The 26,337-nt window shown below is 49.0% G+C and overlaps 1 protein-coding gene across 2 annotated transcripts in view; it reads right to left on the reverse strand.

Moving 5' to 3' along the window:
• Prmt8 (protein arginine methyltransferase 8) overlaps positions 1 to 26,337 on the reverse strand; it is an 84,959-nt gene that overhangs the window by 36,380 nt on the left and 22,242 nt on the right. Inside the window, exons 2-4 of one of the 2 annotated variants that reach the window (XM_040737978.1) lie at positions 13,649 to 13,834; positions 6,881 to 7,036; positions 2,789 to 2,852 (exon numbers count right to left, since the gene is read on the reverse strand). In XM_040737978.1, coding sequence (XP_040593912.1) covers positions 2,789 to 2,852; positions 6,881 to 7,036; positions 13,649 to 13,834 — 406 coding nt within the window. The remainder of the gene's footprint in view (positions 1 to 2,788; positions 2,853 to 6,880; positions 7,037 to 13,648; positions 13,835 to 26,337) is intronic. The other variant, XM_040737979.1, reaches the window with a different exon arrangement.

Consider the following 26,337-nt stretch of genomic DNA (forward strand, 5'->3'; position numbering starts at 1 on the left):
GTTAACATTAATAAGTAAAAGGATGAATAGCTAGAAATAACAAGATGAGAGGCCAGGGACAGACAGATAGATGGTAGCCATAGACAGAATAGAAAATATTTATAGAAAAAATAGAAGATAGATAAAGATGGTAGATGAAAGATACATGGTAGATGGACATATGTAGCTGATAGACCAATGAAAGCTAGAGATGATGCATAGATGAAAAATGGGTGGATGGATGGATGGATGGATAGATAGATAGATACATAGATACATAGATAGATACATAGATAGACAGAATGTTTACAGGATTTCAAAGCACCTCTCCTAGAACAACTTGCTCCAACTATGTTATCACAATAACAAGAAGAGAAATTAATTTAACCAGCAGCAAAAGAAACAGGAAAGAACAGGAGGAAAGGCAGATCCCAGAGGTTGGGAGTCACCTTCAAGGAAGCCTGCACAGGGATGGCATAAGCACCAGTGGAAGGCCCTGGGGCCGAGGAATGGAGCCCAGTATCTCTACCAGTATCTCTACCAGTGGATCTCATTCCACGTCTATCTGTACTCACCCCTGTTCCTATTTGCAGGACTGCAGGTGCTTGTGGAACTCTGCATCTACTCAGAAACACATGGAGTGCAGGAACAAGAGCTCAGGCCGGGGTTCTGGCTCCCCTCAGCCCCCACCTCTCCTTGCCTTAGTTTCCACATCTGTTAACTGGGAAGAAACACTTGCCTGTTTCAGAGGGATGGAGAAGGGACAGGGGAGGTCTGGAAGTGTTACATTGTATCATCCTTATGTAGAGAGGGTGGCCTCATTTCCCTTCTCCATACTCAGAAAGAAAAAAGACATCTGTCCTCCCTCTGTCCAGGTCAAGCACTTTTATGAAAACACCTATCCCCATGCCTGCTGAGGAAGCTAAGAGCTGCTAGAGACCAAGCCAGAGGTCAGAGGTCAGGATATCTGAGCAACATTTGCCACGCTCAGTCTGAGTGCGTTGCTCCAGCCTATGATAGCTGCTGCCCATACAGTGCCCCAGCCTTGTCCGTTGCTAGTAGCCTCCCCTCTCTTCACTCTGCCTCCTTCACCCAGCTAGATTCTGCTACAGTTTGAAAGTGGTCCCTGTCTTCCCAAATGCTTGGGCCATTTCAGACTCATCTTGCTCTTCACCTGCCTCTATTTTCAATCAGCTCTTTCCCCAGTGTCCTTGACTGGATGACAGGAACTAGGAGTAAAGTAGCTTTCGGGTGTCTCATTGCAGAGAGCTGGGCACTGTGTACGTATGTATGTGTCAAAGGCTTGGTCTCCAGGGTTGCATTACTGTAAGATGGTGGACCCTGTAAGGGGAGCCAAGCAGGACATCATAGGTCATAGGAAGCATGAGTTACCTCTCTCAGATCCCTGGGCTCTTGCACAATGGGTGTCATGAAAGGAGTGAGCCTGGCCACACTCATCCTTCCCCTCTGCTCCCTCATTCTTAAGTTTAACCTGTAAACTGAGCTACTTAACAGCTGGCATCCCGTACTTCACTACTGAAACAAACTCAGACAAAGACATATTGTGTCATCAGTTTGTTGTCATTGTTTTCTGGATCCTCCTCCCCCACCCCACCCCCAAACCCCTGCCTAGTCTTCTCATCAAAGCCAGGCAGCCTCCAGCTCCACACACATGCAAGCCCCAGTGAGTACAGAAAGAGAAAAGCCACACAACAGTGAGAGCGGGGCTCTCTGCTCAGCGGGGTCCAGAGCTCTCTAAGAGAGAAACACATTTCCCAGCCATCCTCACCTCCCCAGCACGCTCTGCAAAGAACACCCAGCCTTTCTCCTCCCCTGCCCCTCCCATCTAAGCTTCTCTGCCTAAGACTGCATTCACACCATGGAGCAAAGCAAAACAACCAACTAGAGGTCTCAGACCACCAACCACTTCCATCTAGATGGCTCCATTACCATGTCTGGAGTGTCCCTACTCCATGATAAAGGCCACCTTCTCCACTAGGATCTGCAGCTAGCCCTTCAAGGACTTTGCCTCACACACCTCTCCCTGCATTTCTGCTGAATCCCACACATGTACCCAGACACTTGCTCAGCCTGCTTCCTTCATGGTTTTCAAACTTGAACTTGAATGTGCTGACGGAAAGGGTGTCGAACCCACATGAGTGGAAGGTCTCCAGATACCCTACCCCAAATGATCAGAAGAGCATTGCCACCAGGTCACTGCTTTCTTTAGCATCCGTAATTCTGCTCTCCACCGGAAGTAGACTCAGTTAGGTCAGGACATCAGTTGTCATATTCCCTGCTCTGCACCCAGAGCCAGGCTCATGGTGACACACACAGAAGTTTATGAAATGACTTATTCTCCTGTCTTTCAGAGTCTACAGCAAATGGGTCAAGCGACAGGCAGCACAGGTGGCAGGCTGAGGCCTCACTGAAGGAGGTCAAAGGCCTACTTCCTGGTAGTGTGCAGTGGGAAGGCCCTGTGGTGTCTGTCTCTCAGGTCAGACCCATGGGGACATCTGGCTCCCTATGGAGAAGCTGAAGAATTCTGGGGTGCAGCATGAAGAGCACCCAGGGCTCTATTCTGGGTCTTACAGATAGGAAGGCATCTGGGCAGATGCCATCTGATTAGCAAGATAGGGGAAGGTCACACTACAGGGCCACAGTTCCGTGAGTGGTTGTTCCAACATAAGCTGTCCCTTCCCCAAACCACATGTCCTGTGCTCTCATCTCCAGTGCCCACCTATGCTATCAGAACCAGAGAATGCAAGCCCTATCTCACCATTCGGAAAGACTTGGGGGTGGGCCTTACCATTGTCCAGGTGGTTGGCCTTAATGATCTTCTCCGAGTAGTCAGAAATACTGGAACATTCGATCTGGAAAGTACACAAAACAAAAAGAGACAGCGATTTACAAAGCACAGCTACCTGCTAAATCCAGGACCTTCAAAGGCCCCAAAGGCCCAAGTACTGAAGGCTGGGGAAAGTCCCAGCACATGGCACTGTGGGAAAGCAAAGGGGCCAAGTAAGACGGAGTTAGGTCTTTGGAGACAAGCCTTTGAGAGGGATATGGAGACCTCAGCTCCATCTCTTCTTCCTTTCTTTACTTTCTGGCCTCCATGAGGGAAGTGACTTTGACTTACCAAAAGCGCCTACCGTGATTAGCTGTGTCACTGCCTGGAGCAACGCGGCCAACAACCGTGTGCCAAGACCTCTGAATGTGAGTCAAAATAAACTTCTCTATGCGTTTGGAGACAATTATCTCAGGTATTTTGTCACATAATGGCAATCTGACACAGCACCCAGAACCAATTGAATAGATGGGAAACTGAGGTTCAGAGAGGTGCATAGTCTTAGCCACAGCCACACAATAAATCTGTGGTAGTTAGAAAACTAAGATCCGGCCCTCTCATTGGGTGGCTAGGGTCATTTTACTAAAGCGACCACTTTGCCTAGAGACCAAAACCCAGAGGTGGGGACCCTGTTTCTGTGCTGGAGCCGGAAGAACAACTAACTAATCTCAGGATCCTGCAGGAGGGGAACGGAGGAGGTCAGAACAGACTAAGCTCTTGAGGGGGGGTGTAAGGCAGAGCTGGGCCAGAGTTACCATGAGCGTCCCTCTACATCCCATCACTAAGCACTGCCAGTGTAAAGTGGACACATTCTTTAACAGAAAAGGTCAGGGCAGCTCTCAGGACTGGTCTTAACAGAACCTTCACTCAGTAGATGATGGAAGCAGAAGCAGAGATTCGCAGCCAAGCGCTGAACCGAACTCCTGGAATTCAGTTGTAGAGAGGGAGGAGTGATGAGCAAAGGGGTCAGGATCATGCTGGGGAAACCCACACAAACAGCTGACCTGAGCAAGTAGAAGCTCACAGACCACAGAGGACCAAGACAGGCCCCCTGAACATGGGTGTCAGTTGGGGATCCTGGGCAGTCTGTGGGGCCTCTGGCAGTGGAACCAGTATTTATCCCTAGTGCACGAATGAGCTTTGGGAGTCCATTCCCTGTGGAGGGCTACTCTCTCAGCCTAGATACATGGGGGAGGGCCTAGGTCCTGACTCAAACTATGTGACAGACTTTGATGAGCTCCCATGGGAGGCCTCACCCTCCCTGGGGGGTGGATGAGGGGTGGAATGGGGGGTTAGTGGGGGGTGGGGAGGATGGGAGGGAGAGGGAACTGGGATTGGTACGTAAAATCACATTGTTTTTAATTTAAATAAAATTTTTAACAATAAATAAATAAAAATAGATAGCGCCCTCTATGAAGGCACACACACAAAAGTTAACTCTGGACCTTGAGCTGATCTGGGTAACATTCTCTAAGGCCCTTGAGCTGATCTGGGTAGTGTTCTCTAAGGACCTTGAGCTGATCTGGGTAGTGTTCTCTAAGGCCCTTGAGCTGATCTGGGTAGTGTTCCCTAAGGCCCTTGAGCTGATCTGGGTAGTGTTCTCTAAGGACCTTGAGCTGATCTGGGTAATGTTCTCTAAGGACCTTGAGCTGATCTGGGTAGTGTTCCCTAAGGCCCTTGAGCTGATCTGGGTAGCATTCCCTAAGGCCCTTGAGCTGATCTGGGTAGTGTTCTCTAAGGCCCTTGAGCTGATCTGGGTAGCGTTCTCTAAGGACCTTGCTGACTTCTCAGTCCTCAGCCTATCGGGCTCCTGGCACTGGTGCAACCTTTAAGAGAGGAAGCTTGGTGGGAGGAAGTCAGGTCACTGGACCCGGTCAGGTCACTGGGTGCATGTCCTTGAATGTGGTACTAAGACCGGAAGCCCTTCTCTTCATTCCATTCTTTTCCTACCAGGAAGTGAGGCCTTCCTTTACACATGCTCTCACCGCAATGCGATGGCTCATCCCAGGCCCAAATCAAGGAGCCAAGTGGCCATAAAACGGAACCTTTAAAACTGAGCCAAACAAAACCTTCCATCTTTTAAAACTGATTGTCCCAGGTATTTTCTTACAGTAACTAAAGCTGACTTACAGTGCCCTTCTGCAGACTCTTCCTTTGACAGAAGCTGTTTGCTTGTGCATTCAAGTCTTTTCAGGATCCCCAAAGTTCTAAGAAAGGACCAAAGTATTTGAGAAATGAATTGACCATCAGCTAAGAGCAGAGCTTCACCAGATGACTGGAGGCCAAGGCCCATCCCTGGGTCTAGAAGCTTGGAATGTGTTGTAGGAGGTGCTGGGAGCAAAGGGGCATTTCTGGAGACCTATCTGTCACTTTATCTGGCTCTCTGACAAAGAGGGCTTGAGAGTTATGTCAGGGTCACGGTGGCCTTGCCCAGTGTCTGCCTTTGGGATGGAAAGGCACTGACTCAGGAAACAGATGCTGTCCTGTCCCGGGAGGACCCAGCCTTCCTTGGTCATCAGGCCGTGGCTTTCAGTTTCCATTCCCCCGGGCAGTGCCCCCATCCTCTTCTCCTTGACGCCCTGTCCCCCCACATACATGTGGTTCCTGAGGTTAGCATTGAAGAACACAGCAGCTCCAGGTCGGCAGATGGCCACATCCTGATGCCCTCCCAGGCCTCTTGTAACAGGCTGTGGTCCCTTTCAGGGTTAGATGAGGGGGAGATGAGGCACAGACCACCCACCATGGGGAGCCCTCCAGCCAGGCTGCATACCTTGGCTCCTCATTTACCTTTTCAGCCATCACCCTACCCTATCCTTCCGTCTGTTTCTGTTCTCATTGTTCCTTTCTTTCTTTCTTCTTTACATTCTACTTCATTTTCTTTCTTCTAACTTTCCTCCGGGTCTCCCTAGTTTCTGCTTCTCACCTCATATCACCGCCTTCTGTGTTTCTGTCTCACTTCCTGTCCCTTCCTCCCGTGGAGTGCACGGTGGTCGGAGGGGGAGCCTGAAACAGGAACAGCTGAAACAATGAGCTAATGGGAAGGAAGCTGGCTAACCCTGGCAGGAATAGAGCCACTTATGATAGGCAGACTGTGCCAAGTTACCAAGGAAAGGCACCAAGCAGTGTCCCTGGCAGCAACTTAGCTGTATTCCCCAGTGACTCAGGAGTCAGAGACAGTGCACTGCTGTTCCCGGCTCACCCTGACCATGGCTGGCATAACCTGGGCCTCTGTCCTCGAAGGGACAGTGTAGGATCTCCAGATGACCTCAAGGCCACTGAGATCCATGGCATCAGGGTTCCATGCTGATGAGGTTTGACAGAAAGAAGCCTAAAACAAGGAAAGGTTGTGGCGGTGACAGTGATGGTGCTACTCTTGATGGTGGAGGTGGTAACGATGGTGGTGATGACTTCTAGGATGAAGTGCAAGGGGAACCTTGGCGGATTCCATGGCAGGCAAGGGTAATGGAAGCAGGGGACAAACACGCCAGATAGACAGAGCTTAAGTGCATCTTATTAGAAAGGGAAAGGGGGGAAGGAAAGAGAAAAAAGGTAACGAGACACAGAGTCAGAGACAAGACAGAAGAGAAGAGGGAGAGAAGAAAAGTCCTGTCTGCCCCAGGGGAACCACGGGATAAAGATTGCTAAGTGGGCCGGGGTCTTTATTTTAAAGGCCCTTTGCATGCTGCATCCAGACTAGTAGTCAAGGAACCCTGGGCTGCCCAGGGTACTGCCTGAGTGCATTCTTCTAGGCGCCAGGGGCAGGCCAGCATGATGCCTGAATCCTTACAATGATAGCGATGGTGGTGGTGGTATAAAGATGATTATGTTGATGTTGGTGATAATGGTTTGTGATTGGTTGTCTCTGCTCCTCCAGCAAGAGACATGGACTGGGGCTGGGAAGGTGGCTTTGCCTAACATGCTCAAGGCTCTGGTTCTAGCACAAAATGGGAAAAGAGATGATGGACCAAGGTGGGTCTTCGTAGGAAGGCCCAGGGAAAGCCAGAGGCAAAGACCACTCTGCGGAAGCCAACACGGGGAGGGTGACATGCTTACCCCAAACACCTTCTTGGCCCCTGCTTTGGCAGCAAACATGGAGAGAATCCCTGTGCCACTCCCAACATCCAGCACCACTTTGTCTTTGAACACATGCTTATTATGGTACATGGAGTTCCGGTACGTGAGCGTCCTCACCTCATCCTTCAGCATTTCCTGCAGTGGAAGGAAAAGAAAGTTGAAGTCAGGGGACGCAGGGCATCTGGGGGCAGGCACATCTGGGTCACTGGAGCACATCTGCACCACAAGCAGCTGAGTCATCCCACTGCAGCACATGCAGGTCACATGCCTCAATCCCGCCCTAAATGGCTACTTAAAAGACAGCTGAGAGTTATAAGAGAAGAAGGTTGTGTCCAAACCTGCTCCAGTTTGCCTAAAATCGAAAGGAAAGAGCAGAACAGCACTGCGCAAGAAGGAATCATTGAGCTGTTGTCCTCCCTAAGCTACTCTGTCACCACCTTTCACAGCTTAGAAACTTAGTGTCTTTTGTGCTTTTACTTGTAGCAATTTTAGTTCCTAGGGATCCACAACACTGTGGTTCTAATTGTATGTACTGTATGACTTCTGATAGAGATCACCTTTTTTAGGGTGTTCTGTCTGTCTGTCTGTCTCTCTGTCTCTGTCTCTCTGTCTCTGTCTCTCTCTGTCTCTGTCTCTGTCTCTCTCTGTCTCCATCCCTTCTTCTCCTTGTCTCCTCCTCCACTCTCTTGCTCCCTCCATCCCTCCCCCTCTTAATAGATCTAATTATGTTATTAATTTAATTAGTCTGAAACCTAACTTTTGAGCGACATACAGTAAACTTGTAGCCACATTATGTTGAATGGGGAAACTGAAAACTTTTCCTCTAAGACTGGAGAATAAGACAAGGGTGACTACTTGCTTCACACTCAGAATGATACTTAAATTCTTAACTAGGGTGATCAGAAGAGAGGGAAAATAAATGGGGACAGAGATGAGAAAGGAAGAAGTCAGCTGACTCCCATTTGCAGAAGTCACAATCCTGTTATTGAAAGTCATTACTGACTCTGAAAAGTTTATCTGCAACAAAGACTTTCAGAGAATAAAATCAACGTTGGAAAATCTGTGGCTTTTCTAGACACCAATAATAAATATGAAATGCAGAAAAATTCACAATAGCCTTAAAAACTTAAATATGTAGGAATGAATCTGACACCAGAGATGAAGTAAAGGACATCTACAATGAGAACTACAAAGCACTGGGAAGAAACCCAGGAACTACCAGAAAATGAGAACACCCTCATGGAATAGCTACTGTGAAAACAGCCACAAGTTTAATACAGGCCCCATTACAATTCCAGTGATGTTCAAAGAACCAGGAAAAGCAAACCTAAAGTCCCTGGGGCAACACAAAAGATTAGAATGCAAAGTAATCTTGAATGAAAGTGGCTGTGCTGAAGGGATCACATGCCTGATCCCGAGTTACACTACAGAGGACCAGTGACAGAAGAGCATGGTGCTAGTATAAAAGCCAACACACAGACCAAAGGAGCAGAACAGAGAAGCCAGAAACCCATGAGGCTCAGTAAAGTGGGGAAAGGTATTTGCTGGAGAAAAGATAGGTTTTTCAGTAATAGTGCTAGGAAAACTGGATAATCACATATAGACGAATGTAACTAGATCCCTGTCTCTCACCCTGTACAAAATCCAACTTAAAAAGGATCAAAGATCTTACTGTGCAAGACCTGAAACTTGGAAAAGGAACACTTAATGATATAGACACAGGCAAGGACTTTCTGAACAGGGGCTCAGTAACTCAAGAGCAATAATAAAAACTGACAAATGGGATTGAGTGGAATTTAAAGGCTTCTCCCAGCCAAGGAAGCAGTAGGGTGAAAGGAAATGCTTGCCAGCTATACATCTGGCAGGAAATTAATATTCAGAATATATAAATAGCTACAAAGACTAAGAGAACAAATAATCCAATTGATAAATGGGCAAATGAGCTGAACAGATACTTCTCAAAGAAGAAAGACAAAATGTTCAATGAATTCAGGGCCAAAAAGAAAAACAAAAAAAATTACCAAGAAAATCATCGACATTCTTAGTCATCAGAGAAATGCAAATTAAAATTTTGTTCAGATTCTTTCACCCCAGTCAGAATGGCTATTGTCAAGGAAAAGAGAGAAAGAAATGGAGCTGGCGAAGGTGGGACGGATGGAAAGCAGTGTTGTCACTGTAGCCATCAGTAGGGAGAGCCCCCCAAACACTGCGAGCAAAGCTGCCATACCATCCGCCCCCCACTCGAGCATGCACCTGCACAATGGGAACATACTCACACACAAATAAGAAGAAAGCTCGCCTCATGAGGGAAACGGAAGGAACCAGAGATCACCATGCTAAGTGCAATCAGCCAGACCCAGAAAGACAAATATTTTCTTCCATATGCAGGATCCAGTTGTTTATAAAGATGTAGAAGGAAAAGGGGGTGGGTTGGGAAGGTCAAGGGGCACAAAAATGGGTAGTTGGCGTAACTAAGATGAAAGTGAACAGTATTCTCTGTGAAACTGTCACAATGAAATCAGTTACTTTACACAGGTAAAGTACACTACTAAACTCAAAACTTTGGGCTCTCATGGTTTCCTCTATCGTTGGATTTCTTTCTAGTTGACTTGCTCCCATCTGTATCATTGCCTTTCTTTGACTTGAGTTGTATGTGTTCTTATTTCTCCAGTTTTGTAAGGTGCAAGCTTTGCTCTTGGGTTTTGGTGTTTGTGATTTTACTTTTGTTCCAAAAGGAAACATTTAAAAAGCCATTTCTTCCTAAGTTCTCACCCTCCCTAATGCTGTTCCTTTAATACAGCTCCTCAGGTTGTGGTGACCCCTGACCACAAAATTGAGGATGAGTGAAGCCTCTCTCTTCAGGAGATCCCTAGGTCACAAGTGTGCAAGGTCCTATCCCCAGAACAGGCAAGGGCGTCCTAGATACGCTTGGTAAATCAGAAGACAGTAATATAGAGCATGTGGCCATTGCACACAGACACATCAGCCTCCGCTACTGCACCCGTTCCACACCTCCACTGCTGCTAAGCTCCCTGGCCCAGCCCATCATCAAGTGCCTGGTGCCTCGGCTTCCTGGTCTGTGAAGTAATGCCATGATAGCACCCACTTCTAGGGCTGATGTGGTGATTAAGCAAATACAGAAAGTTTCCCGAAAGTGTCAGCTCTAGGCTAATGAAGGAAAACCAGATTCCCTGGCAATGTACAGAACAGAACCTGTAGAAGGTACTCAGCCTACCAGTGCTGACCCGCTGTCAAACCACACAGGCAGAGACTGTTCCAGGCTGATGCTCCAGGCCCACCTCTGACCAGTACACAGATGTTGAGACTCAGGCTGGTTCTTGGGGACCTGAACATTTCCCTGTTTTTTGAAGGTCCCAGGAAGCCCACAAGCCTCTGGGTTCCACTGGAAGGTCATGGCCACCCTCTCCTGGCCCTGCCCTCTTGAGTTGTCTCCAAGTGAAGCGTGGATGGAAAGAACATAAGGTCCAGAATCATTGTTTGCTTAGCCCTCCTCCTACCTACCACCCATCTTGTCTATATTTATAGAACCATGCTCCATCCACACCCCCCCCCCCTGTGACTCACCCACCGCTCTCTGGCCACCATTGTTTCAGTAACCTATTGATGGCCAGGGCACCAAGGCACAGCCAGCTTGCCCACGCTGGGGCTCTGAGGTCCTGCCTCGAGCATCCCGGAGGAGCACCATTGTGAGAGCTCTAGTGATGAGCAGATAGATCCCTGCCACTAGACCACAGGAGGCAGGAAGGAGTCTCTCTACACAGAGCATCTGCATTCGGCTTATCCCTGTTCCCATGTCCTTTCACACTCAGTGATCCTGGAGAGAAGGCCACTCATCTAGTCACGTCTGATTTGAAAGACCTCCTTGCCAGGTCTGGAGATGGCCTACAGCAGCAACAGGAGGGATTGAAGATAGGCATGCAGAAGCACTTCCCCATGAGAAGGTTACTCAGGCTGTGGAGTAGAGGGGTCATCTGTGACACACAGACCCTTTTGCCTTCGCTATGGCACATACAAGTTTGGGGTTTTTGTTAAAACATCTAAATGAAAGTGCCTGGTGTAGTAGTCAGTTGGTGGCTTTCTCCCAAGCAGATCAGGCCAATCGCCCACCCCCACATGTCAGCCATGATGCTGATCCCTACTGACAAGCCAGGCAGCTCAGTCTGCGATCCCAGCACCTGGGAGGCTGAGGCAACAGGGCTGCCACAAATTCAAAGCCAACCTGGCTACGTAGTACCTCTCAAAATGCACGCACGCACCCAAGCATGTACACACACACACCCGCACGCACCCAAGCATGTACACCCCCCGCACGCACCCAAGCATGTACACACAGCCCCCCGCACGCACCCAAGCATGTACACACACCCCCACACGCACCCAAACATGTACACACCCCCCAAAGCCTTGACAACACTGAAGCCCCAGGTCACAGTGTGGGGAAGGTCAACCCTGAAAGAATTACACAGCCTGAAAATAGCCCAGGAGAGCTGCGCTAATGGGCCTGCAGTTAGCCCAGGAGCTCAGAGGGGGGCTTCCTGGGCTCAGTGTGAAGATGCAGAAAAGGCTGTCCTCAGTGTGCTTTGGGGCTGGTTTCCAGTGGGGGAGCTTCAGGCAGGCCAAGCCATTCAGGGTCCTGGATATAGTTCCCAAGTGTGGCAGTTTGAATGAGGATGGCCCCATAGGCTCAGATATTTGAATGTTTGATTCCAAGTTGGTGGAGTGTTTAGGAAGGTTTAGGAAGTGTGGCCTTGTTAGGGGAGCTGTTTCACTGAGGATGGGCTTTGAGGTTTCAAAAAGCTCATGCCAGACCCAGTCTCAAGCGCTCTGCTTGCCTTCTGCTGTGGTTCCAACCATGATGACCATGGACTAACCCTCTGAAAGTGAAAGCAAGTCCCAATTAAATGCCTTCTTCTATAAGTTGCCTTGGTTATGGAGTCTCTCCATAGCAATAGAATAGTAACTAAGATACCAAGTGCCGGTCCAATAAGGAACCCACAGCTACAGACTCTTAGAGCCTGCCTCATGGGTGTACCCTTAGGATGGAAACTGTCACTTGTCCCTTCCACTGCACAGAGCCTGCACAGTCTTAGCACAGGTTAATGCTGGATGGGAAGCTGGACCAAGGATGGTGCAAGGGACCACCCACATTCCTGAGCGGGCACCTGCCCCCTCCAGGACCAGGGCCCTTGGAACAGAACCCTGATCCTCAACCCTCACACAGGCCCCGGCTCACCATTTATGCAGAAGGCAGCACAGAGAACCCCAACTTCCCTAGACTATGCAAGACAGAGCCCCTGATCTAAGGGGGAGGGGGCTGAGAGTTCTCCTCGCCTTCACCTTCTGCCTTCACAGAAGCTGCCTAGGATGTAAGGGAAGCAAATGAATCCACTCATCCTGTAAGATTTCTGTGGGGGTCAGGGAGCAGACAGGAAGGAAACATCTTTAAAGGTGTGTGACAGGACAATTAGGAATGAAATCCCCATGCACAAATGGGAAGGCTGAGCTTCTAGCTGTCTTCACTAGTCTTATGCAAAACAACAGCTAGGATGAGGGCTGGGAGGATTGGTAAGACCCTGGATCACCTATGAACACAATAGCAGGCATAGCATAAGGCTATGCTGAGAGGCCAATGAGCCGATAATCCAGAATGCTTGGAACAATACCCAGTACACAATAAGCATTTCACAACTAAAAACCGCTGACTACCGATATTAAAAAACCTCCCTGGCAGCAGCCTGGCAATTTGGATGGAAGTAGACCTTCCGGCATCATCTCATCGCCAGGGAGCCACAGGAGCAGGTTTGAAAGACATCCTCACAGCCAGGGAGCCGCATCCAGTGACTGGCCCCCCTTTCCCTAGGACTCTCTTCCCTTTGCTTAGGGATGGTGGGGATGTCATCCTCACAGGGTTCTTATTAGGATCAAGTGAAAATGATGCATACTACACAAGGAGAGCTGTGCCCATTACTTGGCAAGTGGCAGCCAATGCCAGCTGCTTTGGGGGCAGTTTGGGACAGTGCTAGGGAATTACACAATGAGGTGTGGCATGGGGCTCGATTCTGCACCCACAATAGCCATGAGGTTTGCTTCTGCTTAGGGTCTGATGCAAGGCTTCTCTGTTGAGAACTTGCAAAGATGGAATCAGAGTGTCAGAGGGGGCCTGTCTATATGATCTCACCCTCCATTCTTCCCCTGGAGATGCCCTGTGGACAAATTAATAGGCATCACGACCTCCACAAGGCAACGGCGGCCTCAGTGCATTGGCCAGGATGTCTGGGGTTAGTGGTTAGAGACAGACACAGGGCTGGAAGCAAAACATAAGCTCAAAGCACCCCTGGTTTGCCCCACCCCCAATTCGTTGCCATTCATTTGTTTTGAAAAGCAGTTCACTCTGTAATTCAGTCTGACCAGGAACCCACTACATATCCCAAGCTGGTCTCAAACCCTCAACAGTCCTCTGACCTCCTCTCAGCCTCTCAAATGCTGGGACGCACAAACTCCCACTTCTACCTACTCACCTGCTCCAGGCCCTGCCTTGGCCATCCATGACTGTCCCAAAGGGAACCACAGGATGGAGAGAGAGTCGGGGTTAAGGGCACCAGAGGGATTCATTTTGAGGTGACAGAGAGTTGGACATAGGTGCTTTGCCACCTCTGAAAACAAGAAAGAAATGACAGGGCCACACCTGTGCCACTGGTCCCCTGGTCCCCAACATGCGGGTGTTACCTCGTGGATCCCAAAGTGAGCATACGAGTCAAAATAGTAATCCCTTGATGTCATTTCCTCGGGATTCAGCAGTTTGGACATCTTGCCCCGTCCTGGGCAGCTGGGCTGTGTGGACACATGGTGGACGCATTGCACAGGCTTGGCTGGGACGACAGGCTGAGGGGGCTGAGGGGGGGCACTGCTCACCTAAAGGGAGAGAAGGGACCCAAGTTAGTCCTGCCTCAGAGATTTCCGATCTTCTCCGTACTAAGTGGCAATGGCTTCTTGACCAAATGGTTGACAGCAGGCTACTGATACACCAAATAGACCTTGATTGACCTCAGTTCCAGATCTTACAAACTGGGTGGTCTAAACTGGTATGACCCTCAGTTTCCCTGTCTGTCAAATGGGGAAACAGTATCTTCCTTTAGTGGGACCAGGAGGAAACACTCAACAAAGGGAAGGATTATGTGGGGAAGGTGGGAAGCAAAGAGTTCGCTCTTGAGCAGCCGTGGTTTTGATGTGGCTTACTCATGAGGGCTCACATACTTAAGGTTCACTCTGTATTGTGGGAGATGGAGCAATCTTTAAGGAGTAGAGTGGCCAGGTCACTGGGAACATGGCCACGGAAGTAATTAACCTCATTGTCTCATGGAGATTTGATTAGTTCTCAAGAGAGAATCTTTATGAAGAGCAAGATGCTCCTCTCTCCTCTCTCTCTCTCTGTCTCTGTCTCTCTCTCTCTCTCTCCCTCTCTCTGTCTCTCTCTGTCTCTGTCTCTCTCTCTCTCTCTCTCTCTCTCACACACACACACACACACACACACATACACACACACACATGTTCCTGCTATATCAAAAGCCTCTCAGGGCAGAAGATAACACTGTGGTCTTAAAACTTCAGAACTATAAGCTAAAGAAATTTTGTTCTTTATAAATTACCCAGCCTTGGGTATTTTATTTCAGTAGTGGAGAGATGACCACTACATTAATTATACAATGTCAGGCAAAGTTATTAACCACTGCACTCTGTACCTTAGTTTCCCACTTCTAAAATGAAAATAAGATATCCATACTTCATAAGATTGCCCTGAAAATTAGGCAAATTAGTTGTTTTAAGTGCCTAGAAAGAGACTGGACATGCAGTAAGTGTTCATTAAGCCAAATCAAAATCACAGACAAGGATGCACCTAGGAAATGAAGCCCTGTGCTTCTCTCACCCACCATGCTACAGCAGGCTACAATCAGACTTGCTACCCTCAAATACGGGTCTCCTGTGTTCTGCTATGTCAGGGCTGTTGTCTCAGCTCCTAGGCTCTGACTCCCATTTTCCCTTGAACTTCAGCACTGCAAGTCCTCCTATCGGCGAGCTCTTCCCTGAGCAGTGCCTACTCCTGCTTCTCCGGCTCTCCATCCTATTAGCTCAGCTCTCCCCTCCCACTGCATCTACTTGGCTTGCATTCCTCAGGCTAAGGGGAAGGGTGTATGGAGGTCAGAGGTCACCTAGATGAATCATAGCAATGCCAGAGGACTGCTGGTCTCTGGAATATGTACACCCAGATGCCAGGCACAGAAAAAGCACCAAAGGATGATACACGTCTTTAAAAATACCAAGACCAATAGCCAAGTGGGTTTCTCCAAAAGCTGGTGTTCTTCAGCTGGGAATCAGGGCTCCAGGATTCCATCCTGACTCCTGGCTGTGTGACCTTGGAATTTGTAACCCACCACTACATCTCTGTTCCCTCCTCAATAAATACAGGGCCTAATGAAACCTTCCAGGGAGCTGTTGACACAGCTCAGTGCCTCAAGGGCTGTCAGGGAAGCATAAGTCCAGTCCCCAGCACCCATGTAAAAACCCAGGCATAATCCTAGCACTGGGGAGGTGGAGACAGGAGGATCCCTGGCCAGACAGTGTAGCCCAATGGTGAACCCCGGCACTCAGTGAGAAATCCTGCGTCAACAAAGCAAGGTAGATGGCTCCTGAAGAATGATACAAGGTTGACCTCTGGGATCTAAATGCATGTGCACACATATGTACATAAAATGTACACACAGACACACCCAGAGAGAGAGAGAGAGAGAGAGAGAGAGAGAGAGAGAGAGAGAGAGAGAAACAGTCAAGGCATCGACTAAGGTCAGTTTCTCTTAGCACTAGATGTCTGCATGGTGTGCATATAAAATAAGGGCTTCATTACTGTTGCTAGTATCATTGCTACCATGTGGATCATATGTATTATATATATATAATCCTTGTCCTGTCTTAATTTGCCCCTTCATGAGCTGGGTCAGCTCAGACCAGCAGTCAAGGGAAAAGGTAGCCCCAGGGATAGAGCAGATGGAGAAACACAAGTGATGCCATCCCTCCCTCCTACCTCAGGCGTAGCCCCAGGACCACCCTGTGTCTGAGACTAGACAGGAACGAGCTGCGTGGGGTATGAGGTGATGCCCTGTTCTCGTGGTGCATCCGGGCTGCCGCCTCTAAGGAACAGCAGACTTCACAGCTTAGCAACAAAGGCCTTTGGGTCGAGGAGAGGCCAGGCTGGCTGGCAAGTGGGGCTGCCTCATCATAATGCTGCAGGTGTACCCACCCTCTGCTTGGGATGTTGGTCACGGTCTCTGGGAGGCTAAAAATAGACTGTGTCAATTGCACACGCCCGTGCAGGCTGCAGAGTCACCTCCAGAGCTGAAGACGGCTGTGCACACAGTTGACCCTAGTATTGACTCCATTTAAATACATTAATGAGAGAAAAACTCTTAACTGGTGCAGGCGCTTGCGTGTCAAGGTCATGGGGCTCCCAGCACCCTTCAGCTGTCATTCAACTCTCAGCCCAAGGAGAGTTGTTCCCAAGTCTTTTTATCCTCAATGGTCAACTTGTGAAGTAAATTCCCCATGTCACGCTGTGCATGACATGACTTGACCAAGGACAAGAGAAGGGCATTGAATAAATAGCCACAAATCGTGGGGACAAAGGGATGATCATGGCTGGTGCTTTGTCCCAAAGGCCACTCATCAGTACAGCTCAGCCTTCTGCAAAGTAGACTTGGACACTGCCCCTGGACTGACAGGCACACTCTTCTCACAGTGATCTTGAATTCACAAGCATTAAGCTACACGAGAGTTGCTCTGAATTCTAGAGACAGCTGCTGAGCACCGGCTGCTGTGAGGCACTGTGTAGAAGAAATAGTCCTGGGGGGAGGAGTCCCTCAGAAACTCTGCTTTCTAGACTCAGGGACCTTTAGCAACCCCGCCAGAAGCCACATTAAAGCACAGTCTACAGAAGAGGTTCAAACACAAAGAGGTAAATTCCCTTCAACCGGGAGTCAAGAAACCCTAGCAGAGTTGGTCGTGCCATGAGCAGGGAGCTTTGTCAATGGGTTTTGAAAGGTACATGAGACAGGAGGGAATTCTAAGAGGAGGGGGTGGTTTGAGCAGAAGGGATAGGGGGTGGGAAGGAGGTGAACTTGATGGAGGAGAGCATGCTGGGATGGCAGAAGATTCAACTGAGAGAAGGTCGTGATCAGGCTAAGAGTGTGGAATGAAATGCAGCAGACAATAGAGAGATGTGCCCTGTGTGTGCAGGGCCCTAAGTTTGAACACTGATTTTGGAAATTGACTGTGACTGTAGAGTACGGGAAGGGGCAAGGAAGAAAGGGGTGTCCATGGAGGAATTTAAGAGACCATTTTCAAAGTCCAGTCAAGAAATAATGAGCATCTGAGCCCCTGGGGTGTTGGAGGGACTGCCTGCCAGTGCAGCACAGAAATAGAACCTATAGGGGTTGGCAACTGGCAGAAGATGGGGGAAGAGGGAGAGGCTGGAATGCGAGATGCTGTCCACATTTCAAGCCTGGATGAGTAGGAAAATAGTGGTGACATTAACAGAAATAAGCAAGTCAGCGGGAAGAGTGAGCTGGGGTGTGGGAAATAATGAATCTCAATTTGGATATGTGGAGTCTGAAATGCCATCGAGCCACGTAAGAAAAGATGTCAAGCAGGCGGGTACGGAAGCAGTCCCAGTCAATAAACACCTTCAACAAGGCTTAACCGGCACACCCTAACATATGTGGCGAGGAGAGGTTAACGTGTGCTCACGGAGCCAGAGCTGACAAACCAGTAACTTCACACCCCAGCTTAATGGGGATGAAGAAGTCTCTCATCTGTTCATGTGCAAATAAAGACCAATGGCAAATTAACACACAGCATAAACGTTTGGCTCCACTGGAGATCAGATAAATTTAAAATAGAACAAAATCTCATCTCTCAAAGTGATCAGTCTCTGTGCTTGCAAGATTAGAAGGGTCAGGGGAAGGGAGTGGTGGGAAGGAGGAGGGGAGGAAGTACTTTTGCACATGTCTTTTGGAAATGGAATTAAGTCAAGACGCTTTAGAAAGCAGTTTGGTAAAAAAAAAATTCATTAAGCTCATTAAAAAGCACAACTCCTCTAACCCGCAATTGCTTTCTTTAAATTTAACACCAGGAGAGAGCCATTTATCGTCCTAAGTATGTAGCTCTCTGAATTTCATGATGGCCAAAAGCCAGAGTCAACTTAGATGCTTCACAAGACAAAATTGATTACAATTTATGGGGAGCACCTGGCCATAGACTGCTATGCAGCCCTTAAAAATGCAGGAAACGTGTTTAAGAACAGAAACAGGCGAGCACAGCAAACTGTTGGTTGAGAATAGACTGTGTGGTTGTGTCTTAATTAAAACCTGTTCATGCTGGTGCATGAGGAGAGGAGACTTGGGGAAGGCACCAGAATTGGCAGCGATTGTCACTGGGTATTGGGTCATGAATAATTAACTCTTTCTGGCACCACTTTTGCAAATAGCAAAAGCTAATATTGAAAAAGAATATGAAATGCAATTCCAGACCCCTGGAGGGAAACTGAGGTTGGGACTCTGTCTTGAGAGACATTGGAAGGATGGGGTGAAGGAAAAATTTGCATAGAAGCGACCACAGTGGAAGAATGCAGGATGTGGCTAGGAGAAAAGCCACAGCCACCACCCTTGGAGGAACTGAATAGGCTGTGGGGACTCAGAGGGTTCACATGGGAACAGGGATACAGTTGAGAGGGAAGATGTGTCTCCAGTCTGCCCTTCTTCTGGGGACATGTGACCCAGGTATTGACTTCAAGGAGAGTACTCTAAGGCAAAGCCTTCCTTCCTAAAGACTGGCCAGGGCCTTCATCTATTGATAATGGCAATGAGCTCAGACGAGAGTCTAGAGTCATCCCCCAAATTTAAGGTACCCCTACACATCCAGTTGTCACCAATGTAGACCTTATTTAAATTCAGCTACAGGGAAGACCATCCCTAGTTGTTGAAGCATCGTGCCTGATCAAGATCCTCTGTCTCATGGGGCTTCCTGAGCCTCTTCCCGACATCCGAGTGTAAGCCGTGTAACTCCAGTGCACTCATGAGACTCGTGGGATTCATGAGTCTGGGGAGACAAATAAGATGAAGAGGTGACATCAGCCCGGATTCCAAAGACTGCAGCCTCTCTGCTTAGGAGACCTGCGTTCTGCCTAGGGCCTGAGAGGTGTGCCCTCTCCCCAGAGGCTGAGGGGGAGTAGGTATTATGGGGTGCCACTTTGCCTTCCTACTTGAGCTACAGGGCACTGTCCATGGAAAGAAGCCTGAGACAGAGGGGTCCATGGAGGAATGAAGACAACTACTGTGGGAGATGCTTGCCACAAATGAAGGCTCACTCTGGGAATTTGGCCACGTAGTTGGCCCAGCTGCATGCCCACATGGCTCTGGAAACACTTGAGGAACACAGGCCATAGGTCCTGCTAGTCACTTCTGTAAGGTCAGAAGGCCTGACCCCTCCTTAGGAAGGAGGCTCAAAGGCGGCGGGGATGTCTTCCAACTATTCATGGCTAAGAAGTCAGGAGGATGGTTTGAGAGTACACTGGGTATGGAGTCCCACTAACCCCCAACCTCAGCACCTTCCTCTCCCATCACTGTGGCCATTAAGCTCCAGTGTGTCTCATACCCCAATCCCTTCTCCCCATGGATAGCCTTCCAACACAGTATTCCAGCAAGGATGGAACCCAATTCATCCTCCATTTCTGACCCTGCCTGCTTGAAATGGCTGTCCTGCTCATGGAAAGTGCCTAGGCACAGTGACACTCATCTGGTCCTGTACATACCTGGGGCCCCAGGGCATGTAAAGGACTCTTCAATGCTTGCCTCCTCCAAGATGCTCGGGGTGCTATTTCCTACAAGTCTCCCACACAGCTTATGATGCCAATGTGCTGAAAATCATGTCCACTGTCTGTCAAGGTCAAGAAGAAGAAGGCTTCTGGAGAAGATGCCCTGAACTGGTCCTTCAAGGAAGAGGGTAGGCCGTCCCCGGTTGGGATGGGACAGGGACATCTCAACCTAACCCTGTATCCACCTAGAAGGGGAGGGAGATGGTAGGTGATTTGAGGATAGCAGTGAGTTCTGATTGAAAGCTCGCTCTGCTAAACATGTTGCAAACATTGCTCAGTGAAGGTGTAACAACTTGACAAGACGCTGAAATAGACAAACCAAAAAAGAAAAATAGGGCTCTCAAGCTCTAGAGTTACTGGAGAGAGTCCAGAGTTGGCAAGCCACAGAGCCAGGCAGTAAACCAGTATCTGTAACAGGGCCAGAGCCTATGCCAACAGCACTGACACCATAGCAAGCTTGGTTCAGCCCAGCCAAGCCTAATACAGCTGCTGCCTCAGCCAAGGCAGACTAGTTCAGAAGGGAGCCCAGCACTCAGGGCAGAAACCGGGTCAAAGGCAGTAACCAGCTCGGGGATGAGCTTTAAGGTAGCCAGGGGATGAGCTTTAAGGGAGCCAGGGGATGCGCTTTAAGGGAGCCAGGTAGCCACTTGTCCAAGGTTCCTAGGTGGAAAGAGAATCCACAGCAGGCTCGGGTTATAGATGGAGAAACTGAGGCCCACATGAGGACAGGGACATTAGAGTTACCTGGAACTGGAGCTGCAGGAAGCAGGGAAGGCCTGGGGACAAGGACAGAGAGCAGCACACGGGAGGCGCGGAGGAGGAAGGCAGGCTGCCGCATGCACAGGGAACTGCCAGTCTTCTGCATCCAGCAGTCAAAGCCGACCTGAGCCCTTTGGGCTATAAATGCCTCCTCCTGGCGTCAGACCAAGCTTTAAGACCATCCCTGAAATCAGGCCCACTGCAGGAGTCGGCTCCTACTCTTTTCTCCGCATGCCAAGAGAGCTTCTAACATCACATTCCTGTATGGCCTAGCATGGGCACCGAAAGGAGGAGGAAGACTGTGGAAGACAAGACCCCACGGGAGAGTGGGGTGCCCTGGCCTCATCACTGTCCTCTCTCCAAGTGGCCTTTGTCTCACCGTCCTTACCCATCCTCCCACCTGGCCCTGTCTCTAGAATCACTCCCAGACTCCCTCTGCACCTTTCCACCCTTCCATGCACACTTCCAAGGCTGTGATCTCAGCTGTGGCTGTGTTGTTGACAATGGCATAAACAGGTAGCTGTGACAGCAACATCTGTCATCACTGTGCGGGTACCAGAGGGAGAACATTCTCACAGTGGGCTTTTGGGCCACTCCAACTTCCTAAGACCTCACCAGAAATAGGGAGCTTCCAATTGTGTGTTCAGCCACAGGTGGCCAGAGTACATCTCATCACGGCCCTGCATCCATGTTCCTGACAGCTGGGCTGCAGGATGAATCCCTGGATCCCAGAAGAGAAGCCTTGCGGTCTGTGAGCCTGGATGGAGGCAGTGTTTCGGCAGGTGGGGCTCACTCACTGCCTGAACCAGGGATGTGACTGGGGTGGTGATGTCCACTAGCAGCCCTGCATGTTACTGGCTCTCCTCTCAGTCACTGGCTCCCTGGGTTGCTCAAGATCATTCTCCAGCAGCCTCCCTTGTGCCCCACTAAATGGACTGCCTAGTCACAGCCACACCCAGATGCTCTTCCTGAGCCCTGAAGCTAGGAGTGTGGCCCTCCCCTGCTGCCTGTCACCCCTCTTCACATGCTGTTTTATGACCATGGAGTCAAATGCCCTCTAAGCTACCTTCCCAGAAGCCACACCCAGTCACAGTCACACCATTGGCCACCCTCGGTTCACTGCCCTAAACAAGGTAGTATGGGGGAAACAGGAGGCAAAGGGCAGTGGTCCTCAGAGTATGGGCCCTGTACCACCACCATCATCCTTCACAACACCAGGACCACTGCCTCAGAATCCACAGCAAGACCCAGTGGTCTATACTCAGAATGTCCCCGGGGAATTCTGATGTACCAACCAGTATGAGAACTGCTGGTCCCTCTGAGCACTTCCCCAACCAGCATGCCATGGAACAGCAACTCTCACAGAAAAAACAAACAAAACAAAACAAAACAAAAAACATGGTCAAGTATAACCTGAGTTCTTTATGATGTTTTTAAGACTCTGAAATTCCTGTCTGGGCTACTCTTTCCCAAGAGGCAAGGCAGCATGGTTCTGAGGGAGCGAACCCAGGTTGTGATTTAGATTAACTTCTAGATACCAGCCCTGTGGACCCTCACAGGCAGGTCTGAGGCCCTGATGCCCCGAAGCAGAGCTCATGGAGTGAGCCCCACAATCGGGCGATGATGCTCATGAATGCGGCACTGACCATGTGGAGTATGCCTGCCTGCCTTCCTCAGCCCCTCTGAGCACCTGAGATCTTACATGGCCCACAACACGGAAACTGGACACTACCTGGGCGCTACTGACATTGACAAAGGCCAGAGCAGTCACAGACCCTGGGAGAGACATCTGATGGTTCTAGAGTGCACATTAGCTTTGCAGAAGGTGATTGGAGATTGGGTGGATCACACGTGGGCTGTGTGGCCTGGACTGATCCCTGACACTCAGTCACTACTAGAATCTGGCGGAGTAACTGGAAGGCAGTCACGGTGCAGTGCACTGTGTCCCAATGCTCCCTGTGAGCCCCTGGCTGTCGCTTTGTGGTACAACAGCAATGCTTGCCTCAAATCAATACTGCACTGCTCCCACACAGCACTCCCTCTGTCTCCTGGATCAGTAACCACTAGGAAAGCATTGCCTGGATTTGTTGGGCCTGACCTATTTTTTAAATAAACTGGGGCTGTTTTCCATTCTTAGTCACTTTTCTCCCAAGCCTCCACATATTAAATTCTCTTCTTATATCCTCAGATATTTGGGCTGCAAACCATGTCAGGTTAATTGGATGCTTGGCTCCTGGCTCTTCCTCTTCAATGGGCTTATAAAGCAGACTTCCCCAAGCTAGCATACCCTCCTCCTCCCTCTCCCTTCCCTAGGGCAAGAGGATCTCTCTCTCTCTCTCTCTCTCTCTCTCTCTCTCTCTCTCTCTCTCTCTCTCTCTCTCTCTCTCTCTCTCTCTCTCCTCTCTCTCTCCCTCTCAGGAGAGAGCTTGCTGGTCGCCTGGCAGCCCCCCCTCGCCACTGTGGGCAGATGCACACTAACAGTCCCCTCTCACCCTTCTCCCTTCTCCCCCAGACGTCAGTCACATCATCCCTGTGGGGTCTGCACTGGTCTGATTTTGGTCCCCTCAGGCTGGGGACAAAATCCTGTCTGTGTCTTATCTCTTTTTGCACAGACACACACCTGTGGATTCTGCTCTTGAAGATCTCCTCACTTTCATGTCACTACACCAAAGCTGTTTCTGGTTCCTGCCCTCCCCTTCTTTGTGATAACAATGTATTCTGCCTCTTCCCCGGGGACACTAGAGTGACTAAAATACTCTGGATGGGCCAGCAGTCAGAGCAAATTCTCAAGTGTGGCATGGGTACCATGAGACAGCCAGTTCTAACCACCTGATCCCACGGTGCTATTTTGGGATGTTCACTGGGCCCTTCAGCAGCACTGGGGGTAATGTTTCTGGTTGCTGTTGTGTGCTGTTGTGACAACTGTTTGATACACACACACACACACACAGCTACATTGTCTGCTCTCCAGGCATTCACTACACTTCCCATCCCACACCCCACCATTCTCTAAACTTCCTGAGTTCTGGGGGACTGATCTCTGCAGGAAGGGGCCACTACCTTTTTCCTACTCCTGGAGACCTGAGTTTCAGCTGCTTCCATTCTGAAACCCCAAGGCACCTGCTGGTCTAATGACTGTGCCATGACAATAGGGGTCACTTCTTAAGAAGGAAGCCCTTCGGACCGTACAGAAGGGTTATTCCACAGCACAAACATATGTCTCTGGCTCCCTCACCACAATGGACATAACGGCGTGTGGATAGCAACCGCCCTTACACTTCAGTGGGTCAGCGTGGCCCCTTCATCAGTGAGACCTCCAGCCCATCCCTTCTGCTGACTGAGATCTGTGAGCTCTGCCTGGTCCAAGGAGAGTGGAGGAGTCACCCCTCCCTCCTGAACCCAGGCAACAGACACTCCTGTGAGAAGGTAATGAGGTGGTTAGAAGACAAAATTGAGCGTCACCAAAAAAGAGGCCGCTGATGTTCTCAGTCCCGTTGGAGGGTCCACAGCCCTTAGGCATTGCTAGCAGAAGTGCCTAAACTCCAGGGGAAAAAACATCTCCAGCCCTGTAGACTACAAGTGGCTCCAAGTGCAGACTCACGTGCATCTGTCAGGCATTTCCCAGTCATCTTTTCACACTCCAGTAGCACAGGGACAGACCCACTGGGGGCTCATCTCAGGCACTGGCTCTTCACGCCCCTCAGGCCCTATCTGAGCCTTACACTGATTGGGTCTTACACTGATAACTTGGATTTCACTTTCTTTGGGCTTGCGGATTTTGTTTTTTGTTTTTTTTAGTTTATATTTTGAGAACAAGATCTGACTAAGTAGCCCCGGCTGGCCTAGAACTCCTTATGTAGATGAAGCTACCCTTAAATTCACAGAGAACTGCCTCCTGGGAACTGGGATTAAAAGTATACCGTGATAGCTGGCCAATAATTTTTTACCGTGTGTGTGTGTGTGTGTGTGTGTGTGTGTGTGTGTGTGTGTGTGTGTGTGTTGTGTGTATGTGTGTGTCTCTCGGGAGGGAAGTGTGATTACACCTGTAGAGTTCTCAGAGGACAACTTGTGAGATCTGATTCTCTCCTTCCATTATGTGGATCCTTGGGATTAAGCTCAGGTCATAAATCTTGGCATCAATTGCAGAAACATCTTGCTAGCCTCAGCGACTTCTTTAAAAGAACTAAAGGTCACATGATAGTACAGAAAGAAGTCTCAAGTGGCTGGCCCAGATCACAGGCACATAAACTTAGACTGTCACCTGGTTTCATTAATTCCTTCAGACATTTCCTACCTTATCATAACAAGCTTATTGACCCCAGATAAGTATATTCCCACCTGGAATCTTAGCCGAAGCAGCTTAGTCCTTTCATCAAACAATCTTATATGAGTGTTTCTTGACAATACTGGCTCAATCCAGAGAGTAATAAAGTCTGTTGTCAGGTAATAGCCAATGTGAAATAAATTTTTTAAAGTATCCCCAGGCAATTCCAATAACTATTTTAAAAGCCAAATGAAACATAAGAAACAAAAGGTTTCTCACTTAGCACTCAGGAGGCAGAGGCATTCAGTCTGTTTTATACAAAGTTCCAGGCTGGACATGGATGCAGCATGAGACCCTGTCTCAAAAAGAGAAATGACCATTTTTACGATACTGAACACCAGACAATGGATAAATTGACATCCCAGAGATGGATTGTCCCAGCGTGTGGCCTGGAGGAAATATCCAGGTGCAACAGAGAGAGTCCACACCAGGCAGAGCGGATGGATCTCTGAAGCTGGGAGAGATGGTGGTCAGCAAGGCAAGAGTTGCTCAAGCAAAGTCCTGAGGGGGAGCAGTCTTCGGGGCATATGCAGTTCTGCTGAGTGTTCCCAAGTATTCTACCAAGGCTTACCACACAAAGAGTGTGAATAAACCATACAAAACCAGAAGAAGCCCCAGAGGGACAGGGTTCGTAATCTGCAGTGCTCACAGGGCCTGGAAAGTTTCTTGTCCCTCCTAGCCAATTTGGAAAGCTCACGATTCATGAATATTCAGAATGTTTCACTGCTAACCCCCCCAGTACAAGATCCCTAAAAATATCCAGTACCCAATAACAACAGCAAAAGATCATAGTGTTTGGCATCCAGTTGAAACTAATCAAACTTTCAAAGAAGCAGAAAAACACTGTACAAAACTATTTACAGTTAAGGCCAAAACTTGACACTATAATAAGTTTACAGTATACACTGTTGTCCTGTTCTGCTTTTTTGTTGTTGTTTTGATCAACTTGATACAAACTAGAGTCATCTGGGAAGAGTGGGCCACAACTGAGAAAACTCCACTATAAAATCCAACTGTAGGTTAGCCAAAGAGACATTTTCTTAATTAGTGATGATGTGAGAGGACCCAGTTCATTGTGGGTTATGCCACCTCTGGGCACATGGTCTTGCATTGTGTAAGAAAGAGGATGAACAAGCCATAAGGAGCAAGCTAGCAAGCAGCACCCCTCTATAGCTATATTGGCATTTGCTTTGCCAGTGAATTTGTGGTGGTGGCCACACCCTATGGATGTAGCTTCAGGTGTGCAGACCCTTATAAGGTAGAGTGGTTGGCTTGCTCTTGGGTTGCAGTGAGAACATTGGAAGGGCAGAGGCTGCATCTTCTGGAGCGGGAAGACCACAGTGGTTATTTACTATTATTTGTGTAAGTGCTTCCCTAATAAATACCTGTTTATCATTTATCTTGTGTCTGGTG

Source organism: Mesocricetus auratus, unplaced genomic scaffold (assembly GCF_017639785.1).
Source record: "Mesocricetus auratus isolate SY011 unplaced genomic scaffold, BCM_Maur_2.0 Super-Scaffold_100676, whole genome shotgun sequence".
Taxonomy (NCBI): domain Eukaryota; kingdom Metazoa; phylum Chordata; class Mammalia; order Rodentia; family Cricetidae; genus Mesocricetus; species Mesocricetus auratus.